The sequence below is a fragment of the Pholcus phalangioides genome, unplaced genomic scaffold (genome assembly GCF_987345545.1).
Source record: "Pholcus phalangioides strain wild (caught in Gottingen) unplaced genomic scaffold, Ppha-v1.0 ptg000015l_1, whole genome shotgun sequence".
NCBI classification, from domain to species: Eukaryota; Metazoa; Arthropoda; class Arachnida; order Araneae; family Pholcidae; genus Pholcus; species Pholcus phalangioides.
In genome coordinates, this window is record NW_028301608.1 from 93,565,251 (window position 1) to 93,589,588 (window position 24,338).

Consider the following 24,338-nt stretch of genomic DNA (forward strand, 5'->3'; position numbering starts at 1 on the left):
AAAGATGTTTCAATTGGCAAGCAAGCGTTAGATTTACAGGCTTTAAACTTGAAATAAGAAAAAGTTAACTTTTTACACACGGGTGCTCAGGCCGAAGCCACAGTGATTTTTGGACAGAATATCTCACGATGCTTGTTGGTTTCTGTAAGTCTTGGGAGCTCTAAAAAAATTTACACTAATACTTCAGTCAAGAAATAGGATTTTTTGCTTTCTGAAGAGTTAACAAGGTTTCACCTGGAGAATTAGCTTGATATATATTTTTTGACAAATTTATTTGAAGTAGAAAGTGCGACTGAAATTGAGGCTGGTTGTTACATCAATGCCACAGAAATAAATTCAACCAACCTCTTACTTTTGCTGATCCTGCATCCAGCAGCAGACAAGATATAAGCATTTTATTGCGAATTCTTTTCTAAGAATCTCAAAAATTGAGCCGATAGGAAAAATAGTTTAAGCACGAACTTTAATCTCATAACCAACTGTGATATTTAAAACACATTTCTTTGTATGATATTTTTAATAAAGTTAATTATTAATTTGCTATATTCTGTCGATTAATTTTATATAAGCTGAAATCTGCAATAGAAAATTCATTAAATAACATTTGGTATTTTTTGGATATTATATATATTGTCCCCCTCACGCCAGAGCATGAATGTGTGCAAATTTCTAAAACATGGGAAATAACATTTGAATGTTTACTCTACCCATGTTGCTCTATGTGTGCCATTTCCCTAAAATGCTTTGTAACATGCATTTCAATAAGGGTTAAACATACATGTTTCTGACAAAACTTAGGTAGCAAAATAAGGGATCCAAACCAGCTGATAAAACCAAAAAAGGGAACATTTGCACGTTCATGCTTCTGGCATGAGGGGGATGATACGGAAAAGTTTTGATGCTAACTCTTCACACATAAAAGCAACATAAAATTATATAGGGTTGCAAACAAGAACTGATCCATCTCAGCACTGCAAAATTTCATCCAAACATTATATCTGGCAACCTTTAGTAAAACCGCAGAAATCAATGAGTGGTAAGCTGTATTTTCCAAACGTATCATCAGCCCAATATTTTCCCCTCCACACAGTCAACATGAAATCGGAAGTTTCTCTGTAGAAAGCAGTCAAAGCAATAAGCGATACTTACATAATGTGAAAATTCAGGCATCATTCATTTTCACTCCAAAATATGGAAGACAGCACAACAACAACATGAATACCTTAGGGCCATGTACACATACAACACTTCTTAGTATGTATCTATTCATTAGAAATTCCCCAGAGGAATGTTTATGAAATGCACATACAATTAAGTAATAGTCAATGCGAAAGGTTCTTGTGAAAGAGGCTAGTTTTTCATGCACAACCTTGTATATCAAAGAAATATCTATCGTAGAAATTATATTTGTAACTATATGATGACTATATACAGAGAAAGGTGTCCTGTCTTTTTGTTAATACAATATATATGGAAAACTGGCTGTAGGAACACATATTTGATACTTAGGAAAGGAAAATTCATCTCTCCACTCACAGGAACTCCAACCCCGATCTCTCGCATGCTGGAGAAGTGCCCTACCTCTAAATTATGAAAAAGCAGATAGAACATTCCTTTCTTAAAGCATATATACAAGTATATATGCTGAATGACTCGGTGTGATAGATGGTAGCAACATTTTCTTAATAGCTCATGAATGACATCAATGCCACCAGATAGCGATGTTTGAGACGAAAGACGTCTTTTACCTTTGTTAATACAATATATTGTATGTAATAACTATTCAAAGCTATATGTTGTATACTTGATCAGTGCATGTTACAATACCTGATAAATACCTAAAAGTATTAAGAAAAAAAAAAGCATTCACAATCGAGAAATAGGGTGCATATTAACAATCAATTTGTTCCAGTGTTTATTAAATTAAAATAAAATTATCAATTTAATAAAATTTTTAGATTCAAGTAAATATGGTTTTTGATTAGTAATATGATGAAATTTCTAACTTGCATGAGTGACATCAGAAATGTTTTCACTGAGAATTTCAAAACCAATAAATAACATGGTCACACTGAACATAATTGTTGAATGCAAAGTCTTCTATATCAATGGTTCTAACTGTGTACATTGCAGCACCCAACCTCTGTCTGGGAGCCACAAAAACTTGGTGTAATGGTAAATGCCTGCTCAATGCTTTGAAATGATCATTTTCTAGAAAATTCTTAGGAGGCTTGGCAATGTCGAGAGCTGCAGGTGGAAAAAATTTGAGAACCACTGTTCTATACTAATAGAGCAGTGCAAACTTTTGTGACCTTATGACTCCCTTGCCCTAGTTTGTCCACAGCTCCCCCCCATCGATTTGGATGATGGGAAAGACAATAAAAAGAACTACGGTATTGCAGTATCTAGGAGTTTCCATTAGCCAAGATCTCAAATGGGAGTCCCATATCCAGAAAATGAAGGATAAAGTTGCTGCTACCCTGCAGAAGATGCGACCTATGGCCGGAGCAAAGTGGAGCATTAATCAAGAAATGCGCAGAATCCTCTATTTGACGGTGGCAGAGCGAACTATGGTTTACGGTGCGTCAATCTGGTGTGCATCGCCTCAGGTACAGCTTTCAAACAGACTGAACTCAATTCAGAGAGGATACCTGTTGCACACCTCAGGAGCTTATAGTACAACCCCGACAAATGCTCTCCAGACTATCTTGGGCCTCCCTCCGTTGAGCCTGAAAATGGAGTTTCTAGCTAAGTCCGCTCGCCTACTCCAGCTCCGCAAGACAGTCTCAACGACGAAAAATACATTGGATCCTCAGGCATATGAACGAAAAATAAAGGGTTGGTCATCCCACCCGTCAGTCGGGCTGCAGAACAGCCAAATACATTTTGACGAACCAGAAAACGAAGGTGAGCTGCTTCAGTCATCCACACTTATATACTACACGGATGGATCAAAGTCGGAAAAAGGGACTGGAGCAGCATACGTTAAGACTAAAGGTAAACAAGTAATAGCCCGATGGTCGGTCAAGCTAAAGGATGATAACTCAGTGTTTCAGGCTGAGCTTTTCGCCATCTACAACGCGGTCTTAGATGCTTCTTTACATCGAAAAGCTGCCCTAATTAGATCTGACAGTTGCTCCAGCATACTGGCGGTCTCTAATCCTCAGTCTAGTCATGAAATGGCTAGGACAATAAGAAAGCTTCTCTCTTCACACCAGAATAAGCCTCTCTTGGGTAAAAGCACATATAGGCCAATGGGGTAATGAATTGGCGGATACCACGGCGAAGGAAGCTACCGAATGCGAAATCATTACAGGTGATCTGCTGCTTCCCGCATCACACGCCAAAACAATCCTATGGAAGGATCTAATGAATAAATGGCAACAGAGGTGGGATGACAACACAGAGCCCGGTCGATCAACTCATAGCATCCTGCGACATGCAATGCCTCGGAACCATAAATGGCCACGTGAGATGATTATGTTCGTAACGGGCCATGGTCCATTTCCAGCTAACCTTCATAGGTTCAAATCAATCCCCAGTGATAAATGCTCATGTTTGGCCATAGGCACGGCTCTTCACTACGCAACTCTATGCCCCAAGACAACGGCTTTCCACTTCAGAGAGCCAGCTGAACATCTGCGAATACCTTGGCTTGAGTGCATCCTGAAGCGGGAAGATTCGAAAAGTAAAATACATAAACTGGTCCGCTTCTAGAGCAGCACCCTGAGGATATCAGAACTACAGTCTCGGAGCCAGAACCAGATAGAGAGCCACCTATGCCAGTTAGGAGATCCACTAGACTACGACGTCAACTACACCCAGATAGCGATCTCGTACATCTGTTTAGAGAAGAGGAAGAAGAAGAGGAGCCTGAGTAGTCGAGAATAGTTTGATCCACGCTGGCTTATCGAAAAGCTGGATACAGGCAGCAATTACTGACGAATGTCTTTGGACCAAATCAAACCATACGGTGCAGCGATTAGATCAACCCAGCAGTAGATTGACAGCTTTCATTGATGTGATAGTTACTGATCCAATGAAAATCCTTGAAGAGAAGCAGATCACATTTTATCAAGAACTATTCCCGATTATGACGATTATTATGTGATTTATAACCTGTGATTTACAATTGTGATTTATTTACAGAATCACCATTTTTCGATTACAAATTTTATACTTGTTTACTGGCGAGGTGCGTAATGGCACCTGCCCAGGTATGTAATATATCTTTCTCAAGATCAATAAATGGTTAGGTTTCCCCGGAGGCACCCGAGTCCCCAGGGACAATGTGCTTATATCACTGAGTGTGACAGAGCCTGGGTGTCTCTCGGTTCCTATCACTATCACAGCTACCCAAAGTAGCCCAGTAGATATTCTGCGTCCATGGAAGAACCACTTTGAAGCACTGAGAATAGCAACACATCAATATTGCCAGCATGATGAAACACACACTTTGAGAATCACTACAATAGACTATACTACAACTGCTTCTTAGACGACAGACATTAAAAAAAAAGCTGAGCATGTCAAGACACAAAACATCATGATCAAAAATATAAACATGTAAAAAAATTCAAATCTGGTTCCAGTAAATTATGGTTCCACTGCATAACAAATATCCAAATTCCATTCAATACCATTTATTATCACCATATACAAATAACCTCAGTCTTTACATGTTTCATCAAAAGAAAATTATAATCAGTATTTTTTCTTTTCCACGAGCAACTTTCTTGAAATATGTCACTTTCAAAATGTCAAAAAAAAAAAAAAAAAAAATTAAATTTACATATAATTTAGACAATAGAAGAATTCACTTGAATTTAAATAATTTCTCCCTAACTGATTAAAAAAACAATATTTCCATTAATAATTCAAAATAATGAAGAAAAATAGTTGTTTTGTTTTTTTCAACACACATTCTTTGTATAAAAGAGATAGAATTATTTTTAAATTTGTTTTTCTTCCCTGATAAACAATTAATCAGGACTGGAGTCCTGCTACAGAAACATTTCCAGAAAATTTCCTAATCACGGGAACCTTCTAGACCTTTGGTTATTAACCACTCGTCACATACGCATATACATAGAAATATATATGTTTGTACACATTGTACATATATTTGCATGAGAAATAGTTCTTTTTATATATAATATACAATTCGTAGAATTGGATATTTTTCAGAAGGTACCAGCAATGAATATTTGAAAATTATTGAAAAACAATCATACTATGAAAGAAAAAAAAAGAAAAAATGAAACACACTGTCATCCCACATTCACTCAAGGCTAACTATACAGGAACCTACAATTTGAAGTCAATATTCAAAAACTAGGAATTCTACCACGTCTATAATAACTGTGGTTTTCAACTGTATCATTTCAATGCAGACTTCTCAATAACACAGAGAAAATTTCTGCAAAGCACTGAAAATGGTATTTTTCAGCCACTGTCATCATTTTCATTCTTTGCCACACATTCCTTCTCTTACACACCAGTTGAAAACTGATGATTTTACGTGAATTAAAAAAAAAAAAACCGGGCAATACGAGAGAATTTACTATCAGACTGATATAATTGAACTCTGATTTAAATTTTTTTTCAGAAGTCCTTATATGTACATTGGTATTAACTCAACCCTGGTATAACAATTATCCTTGACTTAATAAATAAAAATGTCAGTTTTATGATTTGTTGAATGGGGAGTTCGACTGTATTTCAATCGTTGCATCTCAATACCAAGGGATGAAATACTTTTGTATAATTTAACATGCCATTTTGATTATTTCAAGGCCTATACAGGCTCATTCTAGTGATAAATTAAAAAAAAAATTCTATACTATACTAAGTGAAACTTGTCACTTTAACTACCAACTCCTCCATGCGCAATACCAAGCATTTTTATTTCAAACACAGCCACTTGACTGAAAGACTAGTACCCTCCAAATTGTAATATCCAGACCAAAGAAAAGGAATATCGTCAAGGCACAACAGCAACAATATATGTAAATTATTTTACAATGCAAGATTTGTTTTTGCACTGACGAAAAAAAGAAATAGTAATGACCACTGGGATATGATGGGAAATGCAGGCTTAACAGCTTAACAAGGTGGAACGGCTACATCAAATTCATACTTTTAGTCTTTGATATATATAAAAATGGGTCTAAAAAAAATGCATGAATTTATGCAAAAAAGTGATGAGTAAGAAGTATAAGTAATATATAATTCACAAGCATGATTTACATAAGAGCATTATGGACTACGAAAAAGAGATGAATTAAACTCAAAAATCAATTATCAAAATTGATTGTGTAACTGATATATAACTTTTTGTCAAAACAGATGCTGCAACAATCTGTTATTAATGAAAAAATATATATATATTTGGAAATTAATTCTGAACAATTATATGGCAAAACTTTATTATGTTGTTATCAATAAATTTTATCAATATATTGAAAATTACAAGAATGTTTCATAGGGAAATTTAGTAATGAAAAATAGTTGAATCTAATGCATTTTCAATTTAATTTGAACAATCAAAATCATTTCAATTTTTTTTTGTCACAATTTTAATGAAATTTTTCAATTAATAAGTTAGGAATTCTTAGCAAAAAGCAGCATAAATGCACACATTTTCTATTCCCAAAATGCTTGTGGGAAAACAAACCTTTGCCTGTAGAAGACCAACTGAAAGCTGTTTTTTTTGGTGTGTGTAAGAAGTATGAACTTGATAAGTGTAGACAATATAATCGATAAAATGAGTAAAAAAAGGCGAGTATTTCACTTAAATTTCATTCATTTAAACTTTGAACGAATAGCATATTAAATAAGAATCGCGTAGAGGATCACTGGAATTTCACAGTAACATAAATGAAAAATAAACCCAAACATGATATAATAGTAATATACAACATTTGAGACGGATAATGCATCACATGACACACCAAATATCAGTCATATATCTACCTATGGATTTGCAAGGTAAGATGCTAAACACTTGTGTGTTTCCACAAGAGAAGTTTGTATTTTCTTTTCACTCCACCACTGAAACATCTCTGAATTGACTGTACCGACTATTTCTGATTCTATCCATAACTTTTGGGAATACAACTGCTAGCATGAGGCCCAGAAGGAAGAAAACTACCACGCATATGCCAAACACAACACCAGAAACTGAAAAATAAATGAGAATGAATTAGTAACGAATTCTTGGTTTATGTCTTTCACCCACATTCAAAAGATGGCAGCGATCATGCCTTATACATGTTCACTTTCATTGCAAGGTGCACCAATCCACATTACAGTAGACTTTTGATTTCATCAAATATTTGGTGATATAAGGTGAGATGTTTAAAGCAAATACAGTCGGGCCTGCTTATAACGAACACGGATATTACAAAACTTCACATATAACAAAGTTTTCCATGTCCCTTGAATTTAATATTTCTTACCTATGCTATTTCGATTGCTTATAGCGAACACATTCCACACCATTTCAGCGAAGTACACCAACTGGTTTTCAAAGACCAATTTCAATGAATTTTTTTGCAATCTTATTTGTGAATCTTCTTATTGGTACATTTAACTATCTAAAATGTGTTGGTACAACTAATTTATATATATAATTATTTTATTTCCCTGAAAGACATTCTAGTAGGGTGTTTTTGAGTATTGGCAAATCTTCTTTTGCTTTACTTTTTTTTTTTACACCTTTTCTCCGTTAAATTCTATTTTGTTCGCAGAAAACCTTACCAGGAAGAAAAGACAAGTTATATTCCCAAGAATCTAACATCCAAGACACCTTTAGCTAGATACAGGCATTTGTCAATCATTAGCTAGAAACGGACATTGGTTCCGGTGGTGTTATTAAGTGCGAGTTAATTTTTGTGAATTTTGAACACAAACGCTGTCTGTTGCTTCAAAAATTATTGAAGCTATACAAATGTTTCAAAGTATGAAAGCTATAAAGTTTGAAGCAAAAGGAAAAAGTTTTCGAATGGTGAACTGAAAATCTACACGGAGAGATTATTAAATAGCACTTTTCTGCAATAGTTTGAAAATAAGGAACTAAAAATGTTGCAGTAACTGGGCTCTGGTAAAAGGGAAAGCATTACATTTTGCATGTTTATTAGGCAAAAACGATTTTAACGCAAAACGTTTCATGTATATATTTTTATCATGAAGAAGCAGAGAAAAACAATTATTTTCTTGGTTATGTGTTTAATTACATAAGATTTTAATTTTAATTACAACCTCTTTTGATTTATTTAATTTCTATTTATTTTAAGAATGATGAATCAGATTATTGAAAAATATGTATCACGCATTTAAATTACGCTTCACACACACATTTTGCTCAAATGCATAATTTTTTAAGCCAGTAGGCTACAGATAAAACTAAGTTCACATATAACGAGCAGTTTTGCTGTTTTTTTCCAACTTCGATATAAGCGGTTCCCACTGTATGTTGTTGCTTACACCTTATATTTTATTCATAAGACGAGACATACATAAGGTATCTTGTACACAATTATATCTAAAAAAAGCATGATTGATGAAAAAGTACTTACTTCCGGAGGTCTTCTCGCCACCACCACCTGGTGGAGCAGGGACAGAGGCACAACTCCTCTCATCTGAGAAATCTCCGCAATCATTCTTACCATCGCAGCGCCAATCTGGATGCATGCAGATCTTGTTTTGGCATTGCATCGATTTATTGCAACCTGAAAGATTGCGACAGTAACATATTTGAAAGAGGCGCAATTGTAAATATTTGGGAAAAATGTATCGCAATGTTCATTCAACAAAGAAATCAAATTTCCCATATAGATCCAGGGCTTGACAAATTGAAAAACAATAATTAGACATCCAGTTTTTTTCTTCTCAGACAAAATAATTCCAAAGTAAAGCAATCTTAGATTTGTCAGAAGGGACATAAAGGATCCTTTTTAATATGTTAGCAGACGTGCCAACTTTTGAAATCCAGAAATCCGGAGATACTCCCGAGGGGGGGTACTCCCCCCAAGACTCAATCAAAAAAAAAAAAAAAAATCGAAATTCGTCCCCCCCCCCCACGGCAGGTTCTGCATTGCCCATGAGCAGAATATAATGCCATGTCAGTCTTTCCATGCAGAATCTTGAAATTACATCTACATACTGTTCATAAAACATAAGTGTTTTCTTTCGTGGATGCTATCAGTGATTGATAACTGGTTATATGAACTCTAAAAAGCTTTATATTAAGCTTTTATATAGCTTAAAGTTTCATATTTTCTTCCTGAAGACATATTTAATCAGAGGAAACAATTAAAAAACCTCAAAATGCAAAGCTGTGGACGAAAAAACTTGTGTTTACCACACGGCTGTAAATGGAATACAATAATGATTATACAGGAATTTCGGCAACCAAGGTCATGTCCCTGATAAATGATTGCCGATAAACGCTACGTAAAGTAAGTCACGTCTTTGCCAAGTTGCTTAAATGCGGTCACCAAGACTTTTTTTACGGCTGCCCGATGGAAATGACCATGGCTGTCCTCTATGGGTGTTTTCCCTAACGACGATGGCAGTGACTGACGCCATGACAACGTGAAAGCTCACGTAAAATCTAATTTTCTGCCAAAATCCGGAGAAATTCTAATAAATCCAGAGAGCAGGAGGAAGGAAAAAAATCCGGAGTCTCCCGCCTAAATCCAGAGAGTTGGCAGGTCTGTGCTAGTATACAGATTGAAATAATTTCTAATAATTCTGTGCTGTTCCTCGGATAGTTATCATATATAAAAAATTAGGCCCTAATGTGAATTTTTTTGTTGCCATGGCAATGAAATTGTAATGTAACACAATATCATAATATATACATAAATATATATATTTGCATAGTTTTAATTCCTTAAGAGATATGCTCATGAAAAACTTGGGGAAAAAAAATTGTTTTTTTACTGTGCAGAAATTTAAAAATAATTTGCAAACAAATTACAGATGCCAAAAATTAGACAGTTCATGAAGTTGAATTTCATTTCGAGTTTTACAGTTTCTTAATAGTTAAAAATTGATTTAAAAAATGTTTTTCATTTTTGAAAAGTGACTTGATTTTATTAGTGGCAGGTACTGCAGTTACATTAAACATGATTAATTTTCAGTTAAAGCTTGAATTCTCCAAGAAATTAAAAGTATTTTCTTACTGAGAGTATGATAGTCAATGACAATGGTTGACGCCGGTTTTGAAACATCTACAACTTCATATGAAATGACCAAGGAATTTGTTCTGCTCCACAGTTCACTTCCAGTAAGATTTTCAAATTTTTTGCTTCTCATACTACCGCCATCATATATAGTGAGATTGCTGTAAAACAATACAATAGGTAAAATTAAGTCCTTGTGTTGATTAATTATGAATTTGTAGTTCGTCATAGTCTGTGAAGATGGTGCATCCTTCTAATGCTTCTTCTATGCGTATAGTTGTTTTGTAGTGTCTTAATCCATGTACATGGTGCACCCTCCTAACACTTCTTGTGTATACCTCAAAGCCGCTTGAAAGTTGAAATGAAAAAAATCTTAATGCAGCTTTGGCATACCAAGAAGATGCGTGAGGAGGGTGCGCCATCTACACAGATTAAGACGCACTACAAAACTATATGCATAGAAGAAGTGTTGAGGATGTTGTGCCATCTATATCACTATGATGCACTACAAATTGAATTAATTTTCACAACACATTACTATCAACCAAACTAAAGATGTTGATATAGTTGTCGATTTTTATACTGCTTCAAAATAATTTGAATACACCAAAAAAAAAAACGGTTGGCAAAATAGTATTGCTTGTCAATAACAACGCTTGCCCAAAATATTAAAATTCTCAAACGCATGAACAATTACATTCATGCTAAATTAACGATTATCAAACATCACAATAATTAACATTAGGGATGGAACGGATAGTGATTTGGCTGAATACTGAATAGTTGGTGGCTGAATATCAATTTTTTTTAAAAATTCATCACAATTATAAATAACATTGGTGTTTTTAATTGAAAATAAAATTGTTGAAAATCTCAAATGATTGAAATTGAATTAATATAATAATAATATATATATAATATATAATAATATATAATAATTATGCAGTTGAAAGATGTTTATTGCCAGATACTGACAATCAAATTTAATGATAATATCTAAATATTTTGAAGAATAAATTTTTTTAGACTTCGTTATAATTTCATATTTAATTAGAAAATGTTAACCACTATTTACTCTCAACTAGTAATGCATCATAAAATTTACTCATTTTCTTGCTTTTTCCTTTTTACACATTTTTTCTTTTTTTGCCTTTTTCAGTAGATTGATACAGTGATGCTTTGGCTAATACTTGGCTCGGTCAATATTATAATAAGATAATTCTTTCCAGAATCACATTCATTACTTGAGAAACCAGGTTTTCCCTAGGTTTCTATGGAAAATAGTTTAACTGTTTTAGGAACTGCCTAAAATTTCAAAGCAACTTCCATAAAACACTAAGAAGCACTGTAAAAAAAAAACTAATACTGACCAAAAGCCAAAATAATCAACTTCACAATTGAATAAAGGAAAATTTAAAGGAGGATGAAAAACTGACCATCTTTTTATTTTACACTATGCCGTCAGGTTCATGATACATAGTGAAAAAAGTGTGAGGTGGTATGCTATGTAATACAGTCAGCTCATTTCTCTCTCACACACACATGCAGATGGAAAAAATAAGTTCCTAGAGTGCTCAAACTGGCATCTCTGGTCTCTAGGAGTTATAACAGGATTCCACTGTATACAGTAAAAGTCAAATTATTTGCTCAATGTTTTGAGCAGAGATAAGGTCATTCACAATTCATGATTTGAATGCCAATACAGGGCTCCCGCTAAAAAAAAAAAGAAGGAAAAAGTAAGACTAAAAAGTGTATTTGGGGGGGGGGGGGGGAGAGAAAGAGCATACTAAAAAAAAAAAAAAAATCATAGCATCAGTATCCTATCTGAAACTATGATCAAAAATGTATTTTGGAAAATAATGAGGAATAAGTGACAGTATTTCTATCCAAGATGGTGACTTAGATAACATCAAATAAATTCTTAGTTAACATAAATTTTATTTCACTCAAAACTGAATTTGAAGCAATTTAATGAATTTTTATGCAATACAGGGAAACACGTATACAACAATAGTCAAGGGACTTGACAAACGTATCATTATAAAGGAGCCTATCATTACAGATGAAATACTTTATCACTATAGAAAGTGCACCAGGATCAGAAAGTAATATATAGTTAAATAGGCGATTACGTTTATATTAAGAATAGTTTGTCTGCTAACAGGGAATGTCCATTATGTGAGGTTCCACTGAACTAATATTTAACTTTTTCAAACATTATCATAGGCAAAACTGATTTTTGAACTTTTCATACACAGTTGACGCTTGCAGGGGTGGGAAGTGACAAAGTCCATTTCGAAGCAGTTTTGGAACAGCAAAATATAGGATTTGGTGCAGATATTTATAAATTGGAACAGCGAAATTAACTTACAAGAATATTTGTGTTAACCTCCACCCCTGTTTAAAATAAAACAACTGCACTGTCTTTTGTTATCAAACATGTTTTTTTATCAGCTTTTTTTTTTTTTTTTTTGGTTTTGGTGTTTCAAGCTTCTGACACCTTGTTTGAAAGAGTGGCTGTCCTAAAATTTTTCACATCAGTCTATTGAAGATGATTTTTGCTTACTGAGGGCGCTATTTGCTGTCTGGAACAGCAGCAGTTTTTCAAATGGGCTAAAAATTTTCTATAGGTTTTCAATTTTTTTATACTTGGAAAGAAATTGCAAAATGGGAGAGAATTTTGGAAAAATCAACATGATGTTTGGCGATTCAGCACTCGTTAGGCAATTTAACACTCGTTATTTGGCTACGTCTCTAAATTAGCATTTGTAATTCGGCAGAGACTTGCTATTTTACTCCCGGAATGAAATTTTTTTTCATGAAAAATTGGGATTTGATGCAATGACAATCGACTACAGTAATTTCTGCTGCTTCCAGGAGACTTTTTTCTTTTTTTTAAAAACGAAAGCTGAATCACATTTGCGCTTTAAAGCTGAAAGACCATTGTAAATCATCTTCTATTTTGTGATGGAAAGCCTGATGAGGGGCTGCTAGTTTAAATAAGGCGATAGTTTAAGTACAAAGGAATAAATCGTGCTCTTCTCAGAAAGAATCGTTTCGCGGCAAACAGGGGAATTTTTTTTTTTTTTTGCCATCCTTTCCGAAATTCCGGGCGTACTGAAGCAAAATCTGCTATTTTGGCTGTTTGGCGCACAAAAATACGAAAATACACTATTGGAGCAGGATGGCCATAGGCGGAGATAAGACTTGGAAGTCTGGGGCGGCACAGTCATTATTGCTGGGGGAAGGGCACAATGATGATGTCAACTCATATATGCGTATATAAATTTGATCAGTCGACTCCACATTTGGTGCTGGGGGGGGGGGAGGGGTGTGCCCCCACGCCCCCCGTATCTCTGCCATGAGGATGGCGCAAGATGTTCAATTTGGAGCAGTGCGTCACAATTGGCGCAGAGTTCCTTCTCCTGCGCTTGTTATAATGACCCTCCCGCTAAAATGTGGGGTCGTTATAACGAGCCTCAACTGCATTATCTATTGGGCAGATGATATACAGAAAATTATGACAAAACTGTAAACTTGGGAACAAGGAGGAGATAACATTCATTGAATTTCCACAAACATCTTAAACCCAGAAATTTCTTTCCCGCCTAATTTCAGTTTATTAACAATTGCAATAAAATGGTGAATAATACATGAATTAAAGCAATTTCTAAAGTTAAAATAAAAAAACTTATGAAGATGCGATGTATATTATAATATACAATATATAGAGTCAACTGTGAATAATCTGCAAAACAAAAGAGGTTGATATACGAGCCCAAGTGGAACATGAAACACCATCGCAAACCTGTCCTATCTCTAAACTATTTTCGACTAATGGTGAATTGCGGAAGGGAAATTCGTCAAATTTGAAAAAAAAAGAGAACATAAATTTGTAGTGTTTCTGAAAGACTTAAGCGCAAACTAAGCACATATTTAGAAAGAGTGGTGTAACTATTTCCATCAGAATATGTGGATTCAATGGCGAGCTACAAATGCTGAAATATTGGCAAAGTTAAAAATTGAATTGTCGCCAAAATTTTTGATCGTTAATTACACAAACATTCTTCTATCTACAACCAGGCAATTTACCAAAACTTATCCATTGTAACAGCTTTTGAAAGAGCCTAATAAATCATACCAGTGTTCTGGTTCAGCAGAAACTTAACCTCTTGTTTGCAATAAATACATCACTGAAATCAATGTTTGCCAAATTAGACATTTTAGTAGATTTTGGTGGCAACTTGATTTTGCACTTCGCCAATCTTTCAGTGCTTGTAACTCACCATTAAATCCAGATATCCTGATAGAGGTGGTGTCACCTTATATGATTTTTTCTGCAAAATCTAACTGTCAATTCTCGATTTTTGCTGAATATTTACTTTGCCGAATGGCGATGTCAGTGATATACTGCATAAAAAAGAAAAAATTTCTCCTGAACTAGAACACAGATATGGTTCGTTATAGGTTCTTTCAAAAACTGGTGCAATGGGTATGTTTTTGGAAAATTTGTCCGATTGAAAAATTTTTACAACAATTTGATTTTGAATTTCAATCTTTCAGCACTTGTAGCTCACCATAAAATCCAAATATTCCGATGAAAATGGTGACACCTTATGACTTTTTCAGCTTTTTCTAAATACATGATTAGTTTGCATGTGGGTATTTCAGAAACGGTGCAAATTTGTGTTTTTCAGACTTGAAGCTATCCAACTTTTGGAATCCAGAAATCTCGAGATTTCTGGATTCCAAAAGAAGAAACGAATAAGTGCAGCAAATAGGTAGATACATACTAGTTTCCTGTATCGTTTTTGCGTTTGATGGTAAATAAGATTATATTGACAGAACCATCAGATTCACTTGGGTCGAGTGAAATTTTCCATATGCAAAGTTTCTTATCAGGAACAGATTCCAGAGTACCCGTTTTGCCTTGTAGCAAACCACCACAATCTATAAAATAAAATCATGAAAATATTTTTCAAAACCAGTTACAGATTTTAATGTGTGAAAATGAATTTCAAATACTATAGACATATCATATATACAGTGGTACCTCCAGTTATAAGTGTTTTCTGGTATGTGCCGATTCATTAGAAATTCCATAGAGGAATGTTTACAAGGTGCGTGTACACTTCAGCTGTCTAGACTTTTGAGTTAAGGAGGCTGCCCACGTAATTGCAAGCTTGATAAGCATGCTTAAGCATCTGCAAATGGAAATTTTACATAAGCATTTTGATTGTGTATGTGGCTTGAAGATTGAATGAATTTTCATTATGCATACTTGTACAAGCAAAACAGAAAGTGTGACCAGGCATGTACCTATATCAGTCTTCATGCTTCAGTGAGCTCTGTTTGGTATTGGTATATTTTTTGTTAGCATTTTTCTTCCTTATACAAGAAAAAAGGCAGCCCAAGCAAGTGCATCATCATTCAAGCTTGGTATATTTCAAGGAAAAACTGGTTCTTGTGCAAGCATACTTGTACTGTGTGGCATTGAGTGGAAATTGTGCATGCTAGCACAAAAACATTGAATATGTATGCCTGTCGAGCTTGCAGCTATGCGTGTATCCACTTGAATACAAGCTATGAGCAAAACATGTTTGCTAAAATTGATTAAACTTCTAGTAAATGTTCACTTTAGGAGATCAAAATACACTGGAAAAATCCCATTCAACAGAACACAGCAAAGCTGACAGCAATTGTCGAGCCTTGCTATATTTGTTTGGTGAGCAAAACTTTTATTCTATATGGAACACACTTTATTATACTATGCCAATCAATATTGAAAAAATGTGGAACCAATCAAATGCATCTCAATTATTTAAAATAAGAAGTTTGCTTTCAGATAATAGTTTTTCCTAATACAAGTAACTTCTAGGAATGAATTAAACTCTCAACTCAAGGTCCCATTACATTTACAAATAAAAAAGAGGTGGTACTAATTTATATATTTAACCGCCTAAAAAATGCAAAACACCTTTTTTGACTATCCTTATTTTGAAAGTTCTGTGTATAATAACATATCTGATATGGTAGCCCAGATTGATAAAGACCTGATACGTAATGTATCAAATGACATACTGAAGTTCAAAACTGGTCAGAATCTTAATTGATACAGAAATACAACTTCAATCAAAAAAAAAAAAAAATATGTGAAGATGCTTGCACAAGCATATGGTCCATACAAAAGAGTCCTCATTATGATAAATTTGCAAGTAGTAGTATGCAAGAGTATTGGAACACAGTTGCTTGCTATATTTTCACTCTTGATTCCTACTTATAGCATAGTGCAGTATGTCCTTGGTGTTTGTGACCAATGGGCTCTGTAGTAAGTGTTCCAAAACATTGGGTGAGGAAAATCTCTGAAAAAACATGGAATACAAATGATTCTCTCTCTAAAAATTGGCTACAAACTGTTGATATCTTTCAAATTAGCTTTTGCTTGCATAAAAATGACTGCAGTAGACAACAGATGATCAAATATACGCAACAAACTAATGGGAATTGAAAAAATATAAATCATGTATAAGTTGTAGTAATAATATGTTAATTTTTTTTTAAAAAGGTCATGATAAATCCTATTAACCCTTTATTTGACAGTTTTGCTCTCAAAAGCAACATGACTATGTTTTTCAAAAAAAGTAATTGTATAATTTGAGCTCGTTTCAGCAGTTATGCTTCCAAGCAACACCTAAACATTTGATTTTTATTTATGAACTGTTCAGAAGTTTTTAAATTACCAGCAGAATAGTCCGAAGGTACATGCCTCCTGCTTCTTGACAAGCCAAGCAAGAATAATTTTTGACCCTTGCATTTTTAGAAGTGAAATATCCATGTGTGGAGGAGACATACTGCTGTGCATTCTTCAACAATGATATAAAAGTTGGCAAACAATAAATTACATTTTTGTACTATTCAAGTCTATGTGAATGATAAAAATAAAGTGTGTTTCCTGAAGTGCAACATCCCATAATCTTTTAATATTGGCAGTAATTTTTTTTTTTGTCAAGTAATAGCATTTAGGGTACCGCATTTGTGCTTAATACAACTCCTTAAAAATTTCCACCCTTGAATATTTTAATGCTTGCCAATTAAAGCGTTGATATATATTGACCTAACATCACCGCGGCAAAAACAATAAAAAAATGAAATATAAATTAAGATTAAAATTCTGTGCAGAATTTTTTTTTTAATAATAATAAATAAAAAAGATAATCTTTTCCTAGACCAGTACTCTAGTTATGCTCTAAATAAATCAAATTAAGCAATTTGTGAAACGTAAATTAGAATCTAGAGAAATATAGCACAATTATCCGTATTTATATATTTTTCTAAAAAAATGTGTACCTAAATTTACATAACTGCATGCATACACATAAGGATCATAATCTCACCTGAGGACATCACATTCATCAGAAATCCCTGATCCGAGGTAAGGGCATTCACATCTTTCCTAGCTTTAGTCGAATTGCACTTCTTGGAATTGAACTCTATGACAGTTTGTCCTTGAAAAATGATGTCATCAGGCATGTTGTTCCCATTCAATGAAAACGCGTTTTCAGTACCATTCTTGAACTTTTGTCTGATGTTTATGCAATGATCCGAAGCCAGTTGAAGCTGATTAAAGCTCATGTATGTATACATATTTGCAGAAGCACTGGTGATGCCATAGAGACAGATATCATACAGTGGATATGTGTTTGGGTAATTAGGAGATGTCAATACTATTACATCGTAAGGTACTAGACTGTAGTTTTTCGAACATTCTGGGAAAGAAAAAAGAAACACATTTAGCAAAGAGAGGAAAAAATATCAGCTACAATAACGATTAATGGGGGTGGGGAAGAGTTCCATGATTTAAAATAGAAGTATGTCACTCAGTGGACCCAATTAAAAAAAACACTTCACTTAACCCTTTAAGCTGTTTTTAAAATTGTCCTGATCTGCTTTATAATTGCAACAGTGGAAACCACTAAACTTTCCAGAACTTACCACCTATTTTCAACAAGAATATCCCCCAATTGCATGAGCTGATAAATGCTGTCCCCCCCAAACATGAAATAAAAATAAATAAGGAACAGAGAAAAAAACCCCTATATTTTCTGTTACTTATGCTGTAGACATGATCATATACTATGTCGAATGAAAAGTAGAATGGAAAGGAGACATCCTTTCTCCACCGCATCTGTTACCAGATATCGAACAAAAGCTGACTCTGCCCACTGGCAGTTGATTCACAGGAGGGGGGCAAATAAATGTTAAACCATGTTATCAGGCAAAGCTCTGTGCAGAGCTAGCTGATGTCGGAATTGCCGAAATGAGAGGATTTTAAGAAGACAAGATATCTTGGGATTGCCTATGTAAGGGTTAAGACAAACCAACATATTTTACATACAGGGTGGTTATAAATAATCACACTACTTGGACATGCGCAACATTCTGATGGAGGTATTTTGACTAAACTTGGTATATAGGATATATGGACCACATGGAAAAGAAAGATTCAATTAAAAAATAGTTAAATTTTTGGCCACCAAGTGGAAAAGTGGAATTTTTTTTTTTTATCATACAGTCATCTTTTCCCTCATGGTCCAAACAATGCAAAAAACAAGTTTCAACGAAATGCATTCACCACAACGGGTGCTACATAGGTCAGAGTAGAGTCAGTATAATTAATACTAGAACCATGGCACTTTTAGTATACCTATAACAGCAGATGGTCAAATTGACCCAAACTGTGAAGAAACACTGTTCCATAGCAAAAAACAAGAATTTATTTTCGGTTCCTGAATTTTTCCATTTTCATTTAATGTTTGTTTAATTGTCTATAACAGAAAACTATATTTGCTTTTGAATATAAAATGGTCTTCAAAATTAACTAAAAAATGATGTAATTCAGTAAAAATAAGATTTAATATACATTATTTAAACTGTTCAGTACAAAAACATTTTCAGTAATTCCATAAAATATGACAAAGATGTAAAATAAGCATGTCAAATTAAGTATGAGAAAGCCTATAATATGATTCTTTGAAATAAGTATTAATTTCTTACTGATAAATGGAATTTATGATGAGCAGTTAGGAGTACATTTTTTTCCCATTATTCTGGCACATTCACCGCATGTTAAAGTTTTTCTTTTCAAGCCGAGCACAACTCAGGTCTATCGCCATGGGCAATTTACTACCTAGTGAGCATGTTAAAGTTGCACAACCCATACAAAAATTAACAGTTTTGTTTCCACATTTTGATGTTATCCTACATCAGATTCATTCATTTATTTTATTTGATGGCTCACAAATAGTTACATGCTCAAGAGCCCAGGAACATTTCCTATTTCGCAAGGGCAACACATGTGATGAACTAAAATCTTTAATAAGATTTTAGAGAAACTGCGTTTGAAAAATAGTTTTGCCTTCTGTACTGCTTTCTGACAAAATCCCGGAATTTTTTATAGTGAGATCTAGGATGTTGTAGAAAACATAGACAGGTCACCTCCATGATTATATTTTATCCTTGATAAATTTTTATTGTGGCATCATTGCTTTCCAGTAGGGATGTTTCACGCACAATTGTAGTTTCACTACGTTTATTGCGTCAGGTACTTTCCGATTTCATCTCACAGTCCCTACTATGCTAATTTTTTTCTCTTTTAACATTTCAGCCTGCTTCAATGTAGTGAAAAAAAGGTGTCGGTTGAGACTTTTCTGCATTTGTTTTCAAATAGCTTGATCAGTTATATTACTATGTGCTCTGAAAGAGAGATATGTTGGAGCCTGATCCTTCCCAAGGTTTGGAAATCCGTACAAAACGTATTTGGTGCAAGCCAGAATATTATTCTTTTTCTGTGACATCATTTGCTCACAGAAATTTCAGATAAACGTTTTTTCTAAAGTTAAGCGTTTACTTCCCACAACCTTTCTTGAGTCCCGTCACAATACCAAGTATTCAAGTTCATGAAGAAAAAAATATTTAGCTCTACTTGTCAAATTAAAATTTGAAAAAAAGATAATCTCATTGGACAATAAATTGGCCTTGAAAGAACTTTATTCTTCACTATCTTCATTTAGGAATATTTTTGTAGAACGGGTAACCACTTCAAGAAAATCCTACACCCCCCTCTTTTTCCCACAGAATAGTATGTTGGATCAAAATGACCCAAACTGTGGACCTAGATATAAGTGCTGCTTATAGCTCTGAAACTCGAAATGTGAAGAGAATAAAATTTTCGTGAAATAATATTCATATGATATCATGAAAAGTCACAATTTTTTTTATCACCTGCTCTCAAGTTTTCGAGATAAATGAAAACGAAGTTTGATTTGGGTCAAATTGACTCCACTGCGCCATTCTAGTGTTAGGCTGGTATTACACTATAAAAGTTTTCTAAAAGTTCTTTTATAAAAATTGAAAAATTCAACCAGTAAGATTATGGGTTGCTTTTTCTTGAATGTAACCTATGAGCTTTATTGGCTGGATTTTTCAAGTTTTATAAAAGGGATTTTATCAAACTTTTTAAGCATAATCCCGGCCTTAAGCTGAGTAGGGTCAGTTAAATTATACTGACACTACTCTGATCTATGTAGTGCTTGTTGTGATGCGACATATTTCATGGAATTTGGTATATAAATTATTTGGACTGGGGGTGGGGGGTTTGAAGAGGAGGACTAGTTAACACATATTCAACTATTTCTGACTGGCACATTGCGAAGAATATTAGAAATGAGTGCTACTATACATCTACAAAGTCTTTTGGTAATCATAAACGCGACTACAAAATTCATATTTAAATTTTTAACCCTCAGCATACTTCTATCACCCAGGGATGATCAGCGTAGCAGTGTGCGCAATCATTCAGGGATTACAATTTTTTTTTCAAGATGAGAAATTCTTTAAATGATGTATATATAGATATGGCATATACTTTTTCTGGGGGGAAGGGGAAAGAACATATACTCTATGTATGTATATATGCCATTCTAGGGTATTTTTTAAAGCTGGAGTGGGGGGGGGGGGGGTAATTGCTCACCCGACATCCGCAAATGATGTGTGTGCCCACATTCTTATTTATTATTTTATCTCTATTTTTTGACAGGTTTGCTTGTACTATATTGGGCAGGTATACATTGGGCGGTACATTGTTGAGTAAAGGAAAAGTGCTTGCCTACCCTAATTGATATTTTGTCTGTGATTGTTGGTTTGAATCCAGATTCTAAGTGTGAACCACACTTTTTTTACATTATATTCAATTTGCAAGTCTGAGTTTGATATAGCCACAGAGAGCAGCTTTTTTCCGACTATTCTTGCAGCCTAAGGGTTAAAGATAAAATCTTTAAATTAAAAAAAAGACAATGTCTGATCCACAAAGGATTAGACAAAATCCGGCAACCAGTGAACAAGAGGAGTTGAATTGTACTGACGGTTTGAAAATTTGTTATTCCCATATATAATTTTTTTCTTTTAATTCACTTTTAAATTAGGATTTTTCAAAAATAAAATTACATAAGCGAAAAAATGTATTTTCAAATTCTATCATGCGTACACTTTTGCACATGCATCTTTTCAGTACACTGATACCTTGGCTAACAAACGCCCCAGCTTACAAAGATTTTTTCAGTTTTTCTGCCTCAGACATCTTTGTTGATATGGATGGATGCACTAACATAAAACAGTTGCGTCGTGAGCTGAATTGTCATGGAAATCAAAATTGAAGCAATGAGTATCTCTCACTTGAACCAGATCAATTAATTTCCACCACGGAATTGCTCTTTCTCTCTCTGGATACACCTCCATCTTTCAGAAAGATTGATATATTTCATGTATAATCAATAACTAAGATAATAAAAAATTTACAAGGTGGGCAAAAAGTCTGAAAAAACCTTAAAAATTCATAACCGGAAAAATAACCAAAATAAAAAATGTTTTGCAGGGTTCGGTTCTGCACAGTCCTATGTCATACAGTATAGGAATCTTACTACCAAATTGAAAAGTCTGGACATTCTAAGGCCGAACACATACTGGGGATGTGAGCGGAGAGGTACGAAATAGCGTTGAAAACAAATGTACTGTTTTGTTCTGTGCCTCAAATACTCGGGCAGCGAGGAGAAAGAGGCAGCTCAAAGAGGTACGCGACTCTTTCAAGCCGGTTTGTTTCCATCGCGAGGTAAAATCAGACGCTATTTGGGGATTGGTCAGTTTTCTCCCTTTTTTTTCTCCTCACTCTCTTGGAAAAAAAAGAAAATTTCTGAGGGAGGATCATCATCATCATCACACCCATTTGATTTGGAGGGAGTGCTTCAGATTTTTTTTCACTTTTGGCGCTCTCTCTTCTTTTCGATTCCCATGGTGCTTAACCCAATCTATCCTAATTTAAAAGTTTGATGATTGTTGTGGTAGCATTTTACGGATTAATTCCCCGTTATTTTTTTAGACATGAATATTTTTCAAAATTTTACTGGGACTACGAGATAGATATTTCGCAAATTTCCGCCCATCCCATAGCACTTTTTGCATGGAAAACTGCACTATGTGCAAGAGAACTTCCTTCTCACGAACGAACAGTGCTGCAACCAGGAGGGGAGCAGGGGGGGGGGGGGAAGGTGTGGTTTCCCGGGCGTAGTATCAGGAGGGGCACAAATTCCATCCTTCAAATTTCATCTTTTCAATTGTCTCTAAATAGCTTTTAATAAGAAACGTACTGACATGGGACGTAGGCACCAAAACATGGCCCGGGGGGGGGGGGCTATTTCAACCCCCCAATAAATTTTGTGTTAGGGGGCTGAGACCCCCTTCCCCAATTAATGAATAAATAAAGCAGGGCACTGCATCCTTCTACATACGGGCTCAAGGCTAGTCACAGGACGACTGGCAACTTTCAGCCCTCTCAATGTTTTTTCATGCCCGCGCCTTTGCCCTGGGCTGCAAAATGTAAAGGGTGGCAAATTTCTGTCGGAAAGTGGAAAACCACTATAAATCATAAGTTATATACCACTATAAATCATTATGCAGTCGCTGGGGCGGAAAAACCCTGTCCTCCCCACAAACACATCAAAAATCTTTTAGAAAGAAAACTTTATCTATGTACTGTCTATACCAGCGGTTCTCAACCAGTGCTCCACGTTCACTCAATTAAAGTAAAGTGAATCAGTAAATTTTATGACCAAATGAAAAAAAAAAAAAAACGTAGCGTATGGGGCTCCGTCGTAGAAATTATATACCTAAGGGCTCAGTGACTCAGAAAATAGGTTGAGAATTGCTGGTCGACACTAATTTTCTACTCAATACTGAACATGTTCTTAGAATTTCAACAAAAATTTGTAGAGATTTTTCCCCAGGAACGTCATTTCGACGTTTTCCAGGGGAGGGGGGCAGGCAAAGAACATGAACTCAATGTATGTATATCTACTCTATAATATAAAATCACAAACTCGAAAAGGGCCTGTTTCTAAGCAACCGAAATTAGTGACAATTTTATGTCACCGAAATCAGTGAAGTGAGTGACGTTTTTTGAGTGACGGAAATCGGTTACGATTTTAGGTCAAGTATTCATTTAACTCGAGCATATTCGGGACCCATTTGACCCATCGGGACCAAGTTACGTGCATGTACTGAGAGGCTCCCACATCCTACAGCAGGGCCCTTAGTCTGGAATAGATGGCGAGCCCCCAAACCAGCTTTTTGGGGGCCCTCTGTGGTTAATTTATAGTGTGAAAAATCAGAAAGTGATAAGAATCGTTCCGGCCCCTGTCAGCCCTGCCCTTGTGGGGGGAGGGGGTCATGCTGAGAGGTATGTATATGTATCATATACATATAACACCAGTGCTCCCAACACACAGGGTCGGGGTACCCGGGGGGATTGCACATATACCTTAATGGGGAAGTTAAAAGGTTTGATTTCCAGGGCCCTTGATTGATCTCCTTGTTTTCTTGCTGCTTTAACATTGAAAAATTCGTGATAGCGGAGGCTCAAGATATATCCAGTCTGGGGACCCCATAAAATTTGTGAATTCTGTCACGGGTAATTGAAGGGGGGCCTGGAATTTATTCGTTGGTAAAATGAATACAAATGAACATTTGCCGTGGCACTCACAGGGGGGATGTATGACAAGCTCCGAGTCAGGGGACCGTTTCATTTTGGGGGCCCTGGAT

General features: G+C 35.0%; 2 protein-coding genes across 5 annotated transcripts in view; one reads left to right on the forward strand and one right to left on the reverse strand.

The window, feature by feature from the left end:
- Positions 1-2,366: 2,366 nt before the first annotated feature.
- LOC149077081 (uncharacterized) lies at positions 2,367-3,263 on the forward strand. Its single transcript, XM_089242334.1, has one exon. It carries the CDS (start codon positions 2,367-2,369, stop codon positions 3,261-3,263), a length of 897 nt encoding a protein of 298 aa, XP_089098460.1.
- Positions 3,264-4,621: 1,358 nt separating this feature from the next.
- The window catches only part of LOC149077082 (uncharacterized), a 54,512-nt gene continuing 34,795 nt past the window's right edge, over positions 4,622-24,338 (reverse strand). For all 4 annotated transcript variants that reach the window (XM_089244817.1, XM_089244814.1, XM_089244815.1 and 1 more), the window contains 5 exons: positions 17,585-17,956; positions 14,984-15,140; positions 10,191-10,351; positions 8,580-8,732; positions 4,622-7,182 (listed from right to left, as the gene is read on the reverse strand). In XM_089244817.1, coding sequence (XP_089100943.1) covers positions 7,043-7,182; positions 8,580-8,732; positions 10,191-10,351; positions 14,984-15,140; positions 17,585-17,956 — 983 coding nt within the window. In that variant the 3' untranslated portion in view covers positions 4,622-7,042. The remainder of the gene's footprint in view (positions 7,183-8,579; positions 8,733-10,190; positions 10,352-14,983; positions 15,141-17,584; positions 17,957-24,338) is intronic.